The following is a 13,592-nucleotide window of genomic DNA, read 5'->3' on the forward strand; positions in this document are numbered from 1 at the left end:
CCTTCTCCTGGAAACATCCACCCTTGGTTTCACTGACACTGTCCTCTCCTGGTTCTCCTCCTATTTTTCTGGCCACTCATTCTCAGTCTCTTTTGCAGGTTCCTCCCCTGCCTCCCATCCCTTAATTGGGGGAGTCTCTCAAGGTTCAGTTCTGGGTCCCCTTCTCTTCTCCAGCTGCACCCACTCCATTGGAGAAATGTTTTGCTCCCAAGGCCTGAACTAGCATCTCTATGCAGATGATCCCCTGATTTCCCTCCTCCTCTGCAGCCTTATATTTCCTCCTGCCTTCAGGACACTGTCCTCTCCTGGTTCTCCTCCTATTTTTCTGGCCACTCATTCTCAGTCGCTTTTGCAGGTTCCTCCCCTGCCTCCCACCCCCTAATTGGGGGAGTCTCTCAAGGTTCAGTTCTGGGTCCCCTTCTCTTCTCCAGCTGCACCCACTCCCTTGGAGAAATGTTTTGCTCCCAAGGCCTGAAATACCATCTCTATGCAGATAATCCCCTGATTTCCCTCCTCCTCTGCAGCCTTATATTTCCTCCTGCCTTCAGGACATCTGTACTCGTTTGTCCCACTGACATCTCAAACTAAACGTGTCTAAAACAGAATTCATCATCCCCCCGAAACCCTGCCCTCCCCTGACTTTCCCATCACTAGACAGCTCCATCATCCCCCCCATCTCACAACCTGTAACCTCGACATTATTCTTGACTCATCTCTCTCATTTACCCCATATATTCAATCTGTCACTAATTCCTGTCCATTTTACCTTCCCATCACTAAAATCCACCCTTTCCTCTCCATCCAATTCATTCATTCATTCAATCACATTTATTGAGCGCTTACTGTGTGCAGAGCACTGTACTAAGAGCTTGGAAAGTACAATTTGGCAACAGATAGAGACAATCCCTACCCAACAACGGGCTCATAGTCTAGGAGGGGGAGACAGACAACAAAACAGAACAAGTAGACAGGCATCAATAGCATCAAATTGCTACTACCCTGATCCAAACACATAGATTCCACTTTGACTACTGCATCAGCCTCCTTAATATCCTCTCTGCCTCCTGTCTCTCCCCACTCCAGTCCATTCACTCTGCTACCCAGATGATTCTTCTAATAAAACACTCAGGCCATGTTTCCCCGTTCCTCAAGAGCCTCCAGTGGTTGCCCAACCACCTCCGCATCAAACAGAAACTCCTTACTTTTGGCTTTAAAGCACTCAATCACCGTGTCCCCTTTTCTCTCACCTCCCTGATTTCCTACTAAAACCCAGCAAGCTAACTTCACTTCTCTAATGCCAACATACTCATTGGACCTCGATCATCTCTATCACACCGCCAACCCCTCGCCCACATCCCTCCTCTGGTTTGGAACTCCCTCCCCCTTCACATCCAATAGACTATCACTGTCCCCAGCTTCAAAGCCTTATTTAAAAAAATCACATTTCCTCTAAGCAGCCTTCCCCCATTCATTTCCCCTACACCTTCTCCCTTCTGTATCACTCTTGTACTTGGATTTGTACCCTTTAATCACTTGATATTCACCTCTCCCTCAGGACTACAGCATTTAGGTACGTATTTGCAATTTATTTCAGTGTCTGTTTCCCCCTCTGGACTGTAAGCTCCTTGTGGGCAGGAAACATGTCTACCATATCTGCTGTACTGTACTCTCCCAAGTGCTTTGTACTGTGGTGCTCTACACATCGTAAGCACTCAATAAATACGGTGGGTTGGTTGATGGATTGTCCTCTCATGATGGGCTGTTTGGGAGCTAGCCACTGTTTGATTAATTCAACAGTGAGTGTGTAAACAAGCATTCCTGGGCCAAAGCTTCAGCGATGCAATTGTGCCTTCCAGGCAGAATGTGACTCTGTAGCATCATACTCTTTTCTAATAAGCTAGAAAGGTCCTGATGCTCTCATTGGCCTTTCATGGGGCGTGTAGTTTGGTAATTCTACAAAGGAGGACAATAGAAGCTGCTGCTGTAAAGAAACTGCTTCAGGCAAGATGCAACATTAAAGGAATTTGAACACAAAGTGTAGGTTTTGTTAAAAAGCATAGGAGTCCAATCCTAATGGGAAGTGTTTCCTAACAAGTCGATAAAAGAGAGGCTTTGAAAGAAAATGCAGTCTTTTGTGGCCACATTAGGAAGCCCAAGATAGCACTCAATCTCCACAGAGCAAAATGGTTTACAAATCCAAGGGTTCTCCAATTTCCACAGCTTGTCTCATGATTCCCAACTCACTCCAGGAAGCAACACAGCAAGCCAAAGACCCCAACAGGGACACTTGTTCAATATGCCTTATTCCTGTGGCTAATCACGGTTCAACCGAATCTCTTGGGTTCAGTCCAGGGCTCCTGCTGGTCCCACCAAATGGTGCTCTGAAATCAGTCAGCCACTCATATTTATTGAATGCTTACTGTGTGCAGAGCCCTATACTAAGACCTTGGGATAGTACAATAGACCAATATAACAGATTCAATCCCTGCCCACAATGAGCTTTCAGTCTAGAGAACTGACCCAGACCTCCAGCAGACCCTCCACACAAAACCAGAACCTCTGTGGCAAACGTTATGTTGGCACCACCCCCTTCAGGAATTGGAGTGGGGGCAAGCACAAACAGCAGGCTGGGTGAATGTGCCCACACTATCTTAGAATATGGGCCCCTTTGCTGGGGGGTTGAGCAAGAACAGCATGAGGATGATTCTGCCTTTCCCCACTCTGTTACCAGCTCTCTTGCAGAGTGGTCACCATTAATAATAAAAATAATAATAACAATTATGGTACTTGTTAAGCACTTACTATGTGCCAAGCACTGCCCAGCACTGGAGTAGATACAAGTTAATCAGGTTGGACACATTCTCTGCCCCACATGGGGCTCTCAGTCTTAATCCCCATTTTACAAGACAAAGTAACTGAGGCTCAAAGAAGTGAAATGACTTGGCCAAGGTCACACAGCAGGCATGTGGCAGAACTGGGATTAGAAACCAGGTCCTTCTGACTCTCAGGCCCGTGCTCTTTCCACTAGGCCAGGCTGCTTCCCCTCCCCTTCTTAAGGTCTCTGAGGGTGAAACAGGAGGGAGTTGCAGCAAGGCAGGTACAGTATTGTTAGAGATCTGTGATCTGTGATGTGGACATCAAGACATGCTTGTTCCTGGTGGAACACTGGAACTACCAAGTCCCAGCAGCCTGTGGGGTCAACTGTTACATGCACAACACACTACGTGTATCAGGCAGCCCTTTCTGAAAGTGAGGCCCGAGCCTCTGAAGTATCAACTGGGCCCAGACCTGCCCATAATGCAGAGGTACCACAGCTCAGCTCAGACTCAGCCAGAGATTTTTCAGCCTCTACTATGTCCAGGGTGCTGCTCAGCTTGATTACTGAGGGCACTTCCATTAGACCCCAAGGATTCCACCCCATTGGTGTGGGAAAGTGACATTTTCAAGGCTGCATTAAAAACAACAAGCAAACTCTCAACCGCTAAAAATGTACCAAAAGGGCTAATAATTGAGAGGAAGCCAAATTAACTCTCAGCTCGCACATCTCCCGACCCCCTAGACAACCCTGGGCAAGTCTGTGGCTTGCTTTCTATCACTGCAAAATGGTGATAATATTTTTCATTTAAAGTACTCCGAATTCCTTGTGTGGAATGATCAGCAGAGTAGATCACATATATTAGTTTTTCTTATTGACAATCTTAACTGCACACTGCAATTTCCATCCTGGGAATTTCCCTTCTCCCACAGGACACTTTTTTCACCCAGATCAAAGAGAATCATTCTGAACAGGCATTTGTTTTGGGGTGTGGTAAGAAATCCCCAAGGGAAGGAAGATTTGAATGAAATGATGAAGTCACTGAAACTGAGTTAGTAATGAGTCCTTTCCCCATCAGATGGCCATCTTGAAATGGTGTTAGGTTTTCAACAACAAATGCCACTCTGCACTGGGGCAGCCAACAAGCAAAACTCTGAAATGCACTTCTCCCCACTGCCCCCCACCATCCCTACCTCTGAGTGCCAGGAAGAAGGAGGATTAAAAATGCAAACACAAAGCAGGCAAGAATACCACATGGGACAAGCCAGTCAAAGTACAGAATTAATGTACAAAGGCTGGGATGTGACAGGAGCTTATAATAAAAATTCCATAGTTCCCCTCTAATGCCTACAGATGTGTTCTTAAGGGAATGTGCTATTAACAAAACCGGTATTTGAGAGCTACTGATGGCTTCGTCGTGAAATTTGAGAATGCGCCCCAACCCCTTCCACCAAACTTCCTATCATTCCCATTCATACAGAGGGTGACAAAGACAACTGATACTTTGAAACAGATGTCACTTATAAAAGGTATAGTGACATAATAATGTGAAATAAGGTGCCTTCCCTTGGGAAAATATGGAGTTATACATGATTTTTTTAGAAGCAGAGTGCTGCTTTTAGGGATGGAAAGTGCCAAAAGTCCAATACTATCCTGAAAGGCAAATACAATTTCATGGAACACTCATTCCCCCCACACTACACACATACAAACACACAAAAATGCATATTTCTTGGTGAGCTCTCATTTCACACAAATACATCTCGTTGGCTTTTCTAAGCAACAGGATAAGAAACCATACAAGTTGCTTCTCCAATGCCACTGATGCACATGTTGGACAGGGCACCATTACAATTCTTGGCATTTTTTTTCAACTCTTTTCATGCTTTTGATTTTTTCTCCTTTTTAATCCATTCCATGTGAATCTTCCTCAGTAAGCGTGACTTTCTGCTGTTTGGCTGCAAAATGGGTGATAGACTGGTTTTTGTGAGGGGCTGGACTACACATTGGGTGGTTGAGTAGAACAGTAGAAGGATAGTTATCCTGTGCTGAGGATGGCTCAGATAATAACGATAATAATGAAAAAGATTGAATAATTGAGGAAAAATTGGCATGTACCTTCTGAGAGAGTCAATTCTCATTTTTGTCCAGTTATCTAAACGTTTGATTAGCTGAACTCGTCAGCCCCAATTAACTCAGGTAATTGGCTTTCTACTGAAATAGGTTTCCTTTGAGAGATTAAGTCAGAAAATGTGAAGCACAGGGAGAGGTCTTCAGTTCTGGCTGTGATTCCGGTCCTTAGGGTCACTCTTCAGAGCCCTGCCAGTCAGGGGAATAACCTGCTATTGAAATTTTTTCTCTCTTCCACAAAAGCTTGTGCTTGGATGCATTTCCCTTTGGTTGGAGAGGGGTAAATAAGAGGAGGAAGGAAGAAGACAGAAGGGGTGAGGCCACAGAGGGAGGTTTAGGGAGGCCATTATTGCACTGAGTGCTGGGTCCAGCATGGTGTCTGAGGCTTGGGAAGAGCCCCCTCTGTCTCCTGGAAGCAGCAGCCCCACTGCTGCACTACACGCAATAGAAGCTTTGCTCCTGACCCTAGATTGAAGACAATCATATTTATTGAGTGCTTACTATGTACAGAGCACTGTACTCAGAACTTGGGAGAGTACAATATATCCATATAACAATATAACAGACATTCCCTACCCACAGTGAGCTTATAGTCTAGAGGGGGAGACAAGCAGCGTAGCTCCGTGGAAAGAGCCTGGGCTTTGGAGTCAGAGGTCATGGGTTCAAATCCCGGCTCCACCATTTGTCAGCTGTGTGACTTTGGGCAAGTCACTTCACTTCTCTGTGCCTCCGTTACCTCATCTGTAAAATGGGGATGAAGACTGTGAGCCCCATGTGGGGCAACCTGATTACCTTGTATCCCGCCCAGCGCTTAGAACAGTGCTTTGTACATAATAAGCGCTTAATAAATGCCATTGTTATTATTATTATTATTATTAAATATGTGATGTGGGGCTGGGCGGGGGGGGGGAATAAAGGGAGCAAATCAGAGTGACGCAGAAGGGAGTGGGAGAGAAGGAAATGAGGGCTTAGCCTGGGAAGGCTTCTTGGAGGAGATGCGGCTTCAATCAGTAGACTCTAGACTGTAAGTTTGCTGTAGGCAGGGACTGTGTCTACCAACTCTGTTGTACTCTCCCAAGTACTTAGTACAGTGCTCCGCACACAGTAAGTTCTCAATAAATACCACCGATTGACCCAAGTTCAGTGGCAGGACAGGGCCCGGGGGGTGGAGGCTTTCCCTCCCAGTAATTCTCCCCCTTGTCCTTCCCTCTCTTCCACCATCCCTTTGGTCCTACCTGAGGGGACCATATTTTTTTATGTCCCTCTCTTTTCTCTCTCTCTGTATAATTTCCCCTTTTGTGTCTGTCCATTTTGGCTCTCTAGCTTTCTACCCTTCAGGCTGCTTTGGTCCAGCACCTGGTCTTTAAAAACCTGATCTCCTTAGCTTAATCCTACCTCTTCCATTTCAACCCCCTCTGGGACACTTACTACTTATTCCAGAGTGGGATGGCGCTGGGAAGAGCCAGTATAAACCTCAGTCATCAGTGTCATTTTTTGATCACCACTAGATACCATCATGAGCTATTCATTCATTCATTTGATCGTATTTATTGCGTGCTTAGTGTGTGCAGAGCACTGTACTAAGTGCTTGGAAAGTACAATTCAGCAACAGAGACAATCCCTTCCCACAACAGGCTCCCACTTGCTGAATGTATTCACCACAAACCTAAACAATTTCCTTACACACAGACACACACACATGACCTATTTTCTTACATGGAAACTTGAGCCCAAAAGGAACTCATACGTTGGGTCACAGATCCAGTGACTTCTCGGGGAGGACAAGAAGGGCTTCTATGAAACAGTAACTAAAAAGCCGTTTAGTTACAAACACTAACTATTCGATTTTGGAATTTCAATGACTACAGCCTTCAAGCTTTACCTGTTTCTCTTTTTCCGGTGTTCCCGATTCGAATTTTCAGATTCACTTCCACTGCTTGTGTTACAACGGGATCGTGATCTAGGGAAGAAATGAGGTCCCCCACCCCCCACCCCCAAATCACATTTTGGACAAGTAAAAATTGTTGGCGATGGAGAACATTGCGTCTGAGAAATCCCTCTCCCAAGGGAATGACTGAAAACTGAAAAGCATTTTAGTTCATTTCCCAAGTCAGTACTCCCACAAATCAAGGCAGGAGACTGAATAAATTTCTAACCCAAGGGAGCAAAAAGCAGGAGTGAAGGCTGAGGCACACTGGGAAATTCCACTGTGCTGCTATATAGAGCCGCAAAAACAAGCCTGTTCCCCCCAAAAGCTCTGCCACGGAAAAGCCCTTAAATGTTATCAGCAGCCACATTTGAGAGAACGAAAAAACAGAAAATTATAAAGCCAGGAACTTTAAAAGGGTGACACTTGGCACATTTTCAAATGCTTTAATTTTTTTTAATGGAGGTAGTGGGAAAATTTGTGAAAGATGAAAAAGAGATTTGATGGATTCCTGAAGACCTTATAATGGGCAACATTATGTGTTCTCGGAAGAGTTTATTTTTTCAATTAAAATAGAAAAAGCTACCAGCATGCCTCCTGTGGCTTCTGCTTCTCTTCCTTCAAGAGAGAGATTGAAGGGTGGGGAGTGAGAAAGGAGGCGATAAAGAACATGGCTAAGAATTGTAGTCATCATAGGATGACTGGCATGCCTACATCTCACGCAGGCAGACAAGCATGTGGGACTCAGAGTTGGGGGGTAAAGTGCCGGGGTGCCATTTCACTGGGTTCCAGCAGAAAAAAAGCCACAAATCTACCACCATTCTGTTCCCCCTTCCCTCTCTGCTTGCACTCCAGGATTTTCCAGAATATATTTTTCCCAGGAATCTCCTTTCACTCTCTCTTTGCCTCATCCAAAAGTTTTACCTCCTTCTTTGCTTCAGGTCTGAGTCTTCACCACTGTTTGGGGCCTTCCTGTGGAAGAAAAATGCCCGAGGGAATGAAATAGAACAAATGAAGGTCACCATCTAAGAAGAAAAAAAGCCCTAAGCTTAATGTGCATTTTTTAAAATAAATGGCATTTGTTAAGAGCTTACTAAGCGCTAGGGTAGATGCGATATTGTACTCTTCCAAACTCTTAGTACAGTGCTCTGCACACAGCATTCATTCATTCAATCGCATTTATTGAGTGCTTACTGGAATAAACATGACTGATTGATGGCACGCTCATCTCTGTAAGTAAGAAGCCAGTGCATAAAATCACTCAAGGGAGATGAACCTCAGCTTTTTTATGGTATTTGTTAAGGATTTACTATGTGCTAGGTACTGTACTAAACACTGGGCAGCTACAAGGTAATCAGGTTGGACAAAGTCCTATATGGGGCTCACAGTTTTAATCAATCCCTGTTTTACAGACGAGGCAACTGAAGCACAGAGAAGTGAAGTGACTTGCCCAAGGTCACACAGCAGACAAGTGGTGGAACCGGGATTAGAACCCAGGTCCTTCTGACTTCCAGGCCCGTGCCCTATCCACTAGGCCACCTGTTTCTCTGTCAGGATTCCTCTTCCTCCCCCTGGGTTGTGAAAGTCATATCCCTGCTAGGTTGAACTACTCAAAAGATCCCTTTTCCATACCCTACATTTCCTTCCCTGTGTCTTAGCCCCAGCCCCGGCGATGAAGCAAGCAGGTACGCTGAAACCCCACTTGAGTGCAGGAGCTACTCGAAAGAGGAACGTGGAAATGTGTCTCCTGTATACCCGGAATTACTAAGTGCCTTCTGACGATTGTAGTGAAACTGATTAAAGGGGTAAAAAATAATAAAAATAATAAAAAATAAAGCATTGAAGTATACTGAAGATTAGACCAACTGTATGCCCAGCACGTTTAATCATATTTAGTGAGTAGAAACAGTATATTATCATCATCAACAATGGCATTTATTGAGCACTTACTGAGCACTGTATTAAGCCCGTGGGGAGTACAATACAACAGAGTTGGTAGATACGTTCCCTGGCCACAACGAGCTTATATTATTCCCTGTAAAAAGCCCAGCAACAAGATCACAAAGAGGACTAACTTGAAAAGAGAGCTCAATCTGTAAAAAAAAAAAAAAAAAAGCAAAAAGGCACATCGGCTCCTATTATATACCTTCATTCAAAGCTGAGCCCTGATTCTGACACACGAGGAGGACTGCTGCTTTGTTTAGAGCTGGCTTGTTGGGGCAGGGGGAGATACTTGTAGGCCACTAGCAGAGGGCCCTGGGAGATGGCTGAATTTCGACCCCGCCTGTGCATTTTAGCTTTTGCCGCCCCTGAGGTGGCTCCCTCCCATTCACAGGATGGAGGTGGGGCTGTTGGGGAAGCCTCGAAAAATCGCATGACCCCCGGCCTTCGACCCAAGAACAGCATATGGGGCTATCTGATTCATGCTCCCGGAAGTGGGCATCTCAGGCTGGGAAGCTGCTGCCATTCCTCACCCAGATAATCTGGCCTTGACTCACTTAACCTTTTGTCAGGTCAACTTGGTTATAAGAGTTCCTGGTCTGAGTTTTCACTGAGATCCCAAAGCCTAAGCTAATTCTGAACTTCTTATGAGGCGATCCTCTTAAATTAAGCAAACAAAATTGGGGGAGAACACTTTTTGGAAAAGGTTCTGTGGCTACAAGGCAGTTTTACAAATGTATTTTGATTCTCTGCTGGTGTCACGCTATCCATCCAGTTTATTCAGGTCAGCACAATTTGTAAAGACAAGTCAGTTGGAAGAGGTCTCTGAACAGGGTTTAGAACAACCGTCGACCAATCCTATGTCTGCTTTGACATGAGATCTTTTATGCTACTGTAAAATAAAACCAGACTGCTAGTGAACTCAGCTTTGTTTTGAGGGGGCATAAATTAAATCTAGGGCTTGGCCTGTTTTTAAAGAATAGCAGGAGACAACCATGTCATTTCCTTTTGCTCATGAATGTCCGCCTGGCACTTCAAATTCCACACGTGTCAAACTGAACTCCTCACCTTTCTTTTTTATGGTATTTGTTAAGCGCCTGGCACTGTATTGAGTGCTGGGATAGATACAAGCTCATCAGGTTAGACGCAGTCCCTGCCCACTTGGGGCTCACAGTCCTAATCTCCATTTTACACATGAGGTAACTGAGGCACAAAGAAGTGAAGTGACTTGCCCAAGGTCACACAGCAGATAAGTGGTGGAGCTGGAATTAGATCCCAGTTCCTCCTGACTCCCAGACCCATACTCTATCCACTAGGTCACACTGCTTCCCCTTCTCCTCTCCCTAAATTTTTCGTCTCTGTCGAAAACACTGCCCCACAAGACTGCTACCTTTTGCATTTCACATTCAAGTGCTAATTCACAGCAGACACATTCCCTGCCTTCTACCGACTTTCCCCATTTTCCATATCAGTTCTCTTCACCTACCACATTCCAGTTCACACCCACTCATGGTGTTCTCACCTCTGGCCCCTTGCTCTCACTATTCCCCTGCCTGGACCACCCCTCAACATTCAGCTCTGTCCACTTTCAAAGCCCTCCTAGAAGCTCATCTCTTTCTTCCCTGATTAATTCCCTCTGCCCTAAGACAGGCTATCCCAAAGCCCCCTGTATCAGCATGCATTTATAGCCCTACCCTCAGGACTTATGTATGTTTCGACCAGTCTGGTTCTGCTGCAATCTCAGAGTGCATTATATAGTAATGTAAATTTAGTGTTCCTGTATATAATGATGAAAGGGTTTCATCTCCTAACAGTAGATGATAAAGTTTTGACAATCACAAAGGATTTTCATCAACTCTTCAGGTCCCAATTTGACACACCTGTGAAGCCCAACTTCGAATGATCTAAAATCCATCAACTGTTCTCTGAAAATGTAAAACTGCATCTCCTCTGCAAATCTCAGTTTCAATTAAAAACCCAAGCCCTCAGTTCCCTGAAGCATTGGGCTGGAGAGAAGGAAGGAAGGTATAGAAAAAGAGTCACAGCGGTAGATGGTGAATGTAAACAAAAAAACCAAAAACATTTGTGGTCAATCGAAATTGAAGTGGGTCTGGATTCTGCTTACCTCCTCCTAACAGGCTGCCCAGATTCGTTGTCACTTCCACCTGATGGATTTCGTCGGCGAGAGTAAGGGAACTTTGGTGATTTATTTCGGTCACTGGGAGAACTGTACAGCCCACTGGAGTTAAAGAGCAACAGTCAACAACTCATCTTGAAGTACTGAGAAAATTAAAAATTCCTAGTGATATTCTAAATACACATCTAGATCATTTTTTAAAAGCAATGTGATGGCTCTTGTGAAGATACTGAGCACCAAAGGCACAGGCAACTTGGATTCTAATCTCGGCTCTGCCACTTGTTGGTTGTGTGACCTTGGGCAAGTCACTTAACTTCTCTGTGTCTCAGTTGCCTCATCTGTAAAATGGAGATTAAGGCTGTGAGCCCCATGTGGGACATGCCTGGCGTCCAACTTGAGTAGCTTGTATCTACCCCAGTGCTTAGTACAGTGTCTGGCACATAGCACTTAAATACCATTAAAAATAATATCATTCTCCATATGACCGGGGATGTTTTTTTGAAAGCAAACAGACATGAAAGAATCTGGGTGAGTGGAGTTTAAAGATGTTATTCCCGGGCAGGAATTGATCGATTGCCATCACCCCAGAAAATGACAGGCACAAAAACCACTAGGAGTCAGACAGCAGGACTCAATGCAGCACTGTCAGTGCTTGAACAGCTTATGAACAGCCGGAGACCAAGCCCGAGTCTGGTGGTAAAGGCAGCCACTGTCAATTGGTTGCAGCTTACAGTCAAACTTTCAACTGAAAATGTTTTCTTGAAAAGGCTTTTAAAAAAGGGAATTCCTTTTCCTGCTAGGCGTATTTTCACTCTGGATGGATCTACAACTACCTTTAAGACTAATTTACTTGATACAGGCTCATCTTCAGCACTACCCTACTATCAGCAAGTGTATTTATATCAAAACTAGCTCCCTAGATCTGTACATTGGAAATTTCTGGCACTTAAATGTAAGAATCAAACCACTTTATCAACTGTGTGCCCGGGACCAGTTGACACGGCAACTAGATTCCACTGATCACAGGACTCATTACCCTGCCTTGTTGAAGACTGTGTGTGATTGACAAATACCAGGATTACTTTACCTCTGAGGGCTATTTTCTTCCCATGGTGCACTTGTTTTGCTTCTTTGGGTTTCGGGGCTATTTTCATTTTTTGCCTTCTTAAAGCTTTGATTGAAAAGGAAAAAGGAAAAGATTACACAGACTGAACAGGGCAAAAAAACCCAAAACAACACTCCATTTCCATGTTAGGCCACTGGCATTGCGATTTCCGTGTCAAAACAATGGCCTGGCCCATCCAGCCCAGGATTCTGTCTTCACCTGTGCCAACAGGATTCTTGGAAGAAACGTGCGATAGTGCCTCAACCTGGTCATCCATCCTCATGGTCAGAGCTCTGTTTTTTGAACCGAGCATAGTCGAGAAAATGGGAGGTGTTAAAGTACTCATTTCTTCAGCAACCCGGCATTTCCATCGGAATAAGCTCATCCCCAGTGTAATTTTCCTGGCTATAATGCTCCAACCCTACAAAGGTCAGATCATTAATTACCCTTGGAGCTCCTGGGATAGCACAAGGAAACCATGTACATGCCTTACCTACCCAAGCCACAGAGGAGAGCGGACCAGATTGACTAATCTCTCGGGGCTGAGTGTCCCAGTTCGCCTACATCACTCGCTCTTGATTTGTTTTTGCCCAGTTCCTCTCCCTAACTCCCAGCCTTTCTTTGCCACTAAGGTTCTTTCGAGGACACAGGAACTGGATCAAAGAAAGCCCCAGCAGGGCTCCCGCACATCCCTGTCAAGGACATTTCAAGGGCTAAAGTGGCAGAGGACTAGGTGGGCAGAGGGAGATGAGGAAAACAGGGTTGGGGGGGGGGTGAGTAGAGCAGGCACAAAGGACAGAAGTGAGGTCAATACTGAGTTCTCTCTTCCAGGGGACAGTTCAGACTACAGCATAAAAGTTCTCAGCTGGATCGGGCCTTAAGTGACAAGGGTAGCCCAATGACTACCTCTTCCACTCCCCCTTCCAGGAGACCAGGCTGCAGCTTGACACTGGGCAAGCTTTAAGCGGGCAAGTTTTCCATGTCCCAAATTGATATTCAATCCCAACAAGTGATTTGAGAAAGTGAGGTGGGGGGAGAGGGGAAATGGAGGGGCAGAAGGAAGGAAAGAGGGCAGAGAGGGACCGGGAGGGAAAGGGAGAAGGGGGAGTTGGAGGGAGGGAGGAAGGGGGAGGAAAGGAAGGAGAGGGGAATGAAGGAAACAGACCCAGAAGCCACAGGGAAAAATGTGTTACCTCCCTGACATTCTCGCCTTTAGGAAGGGCATACAGCTATATAACTCCTAATCCATTTTAAATCCAGCATTCTAACAAATCCCCAAAGCAATTGTAGAGTGTATCTGAACAGAGATCTTCATCCCAGCCAAACAAGGAGACAAAATAAAATAAAATAAAAATTAGACGAGGTCATTTCAGAAAAAGGAAATCCATTTCCTTAGCTGTATGTCCCCAGTTACTGTGCCAAATGTGCCTAACAGAACCTCAGACATGAAACCCACAGCACCACAGTACAATACTGAGCAAATACACTCTGAATCCAATCTCGGCTCTTTATTGTTGAAGAGTCCCTTCACTTTGGG

General features: G+C 45.1%; 1 protein-coding gene across 3 annotated transcripts in view; it reads right to left on the bottom strand.

Moving 5' to 3' along the window:
- EPB41L4A (erythrocyte membrane protein band 4.1 like 4A) overlaps window positions 1-13,592 on the bottom strand; it is a 219,104-nt gene that overhangs the window by 22,783 nt on the left and 182,729 nt on the right. For 2 of the 3 annotated variants that reach the window (XM_038770473.1, XM_038770472.1), the window contains exons 14-17: window positions 12,038-12,121; window positions 10,939-11,052; window positions 7,797-7,844; window positions 6,828-6,905 (exon numbers count right to left, since the gene is read on the bottom strand). In XM_038770473.1, coding sequence (XP_038626401.1) covers window positions 6,828-6,905; window positions 7,797-7,844; window positions 10,939-11,052; window positions 12,038-12,121 — 324 coding nt within the window. The remainder of the gene's footprint in view (window positions 1-6,827; window positions 6,906-7,796; window positions 7,845-10,938; window positions 11,053-12,037; window positions 12,122-13,592) is intronic. The other variant, XM_038770474.1, reaches the window with a different exon arrangement.

This window comes from Tachyglossus aculeatus, chromosome X3 (genome assembly GCF_015852505.1).
Source record: "Tachyglossus aculeatus isolate mTacAcu1 chromosome X3, mTacAcu1.pri, whole genome shotgun sequence".
Taxonomy (NCBI): domain Eukaryota; kingdom Metazoa; phylum Chordata; class Mammalia; order Monotremata; family Tachyglossidae; genus Tachyglossus; species Tachyglossus aculeatus.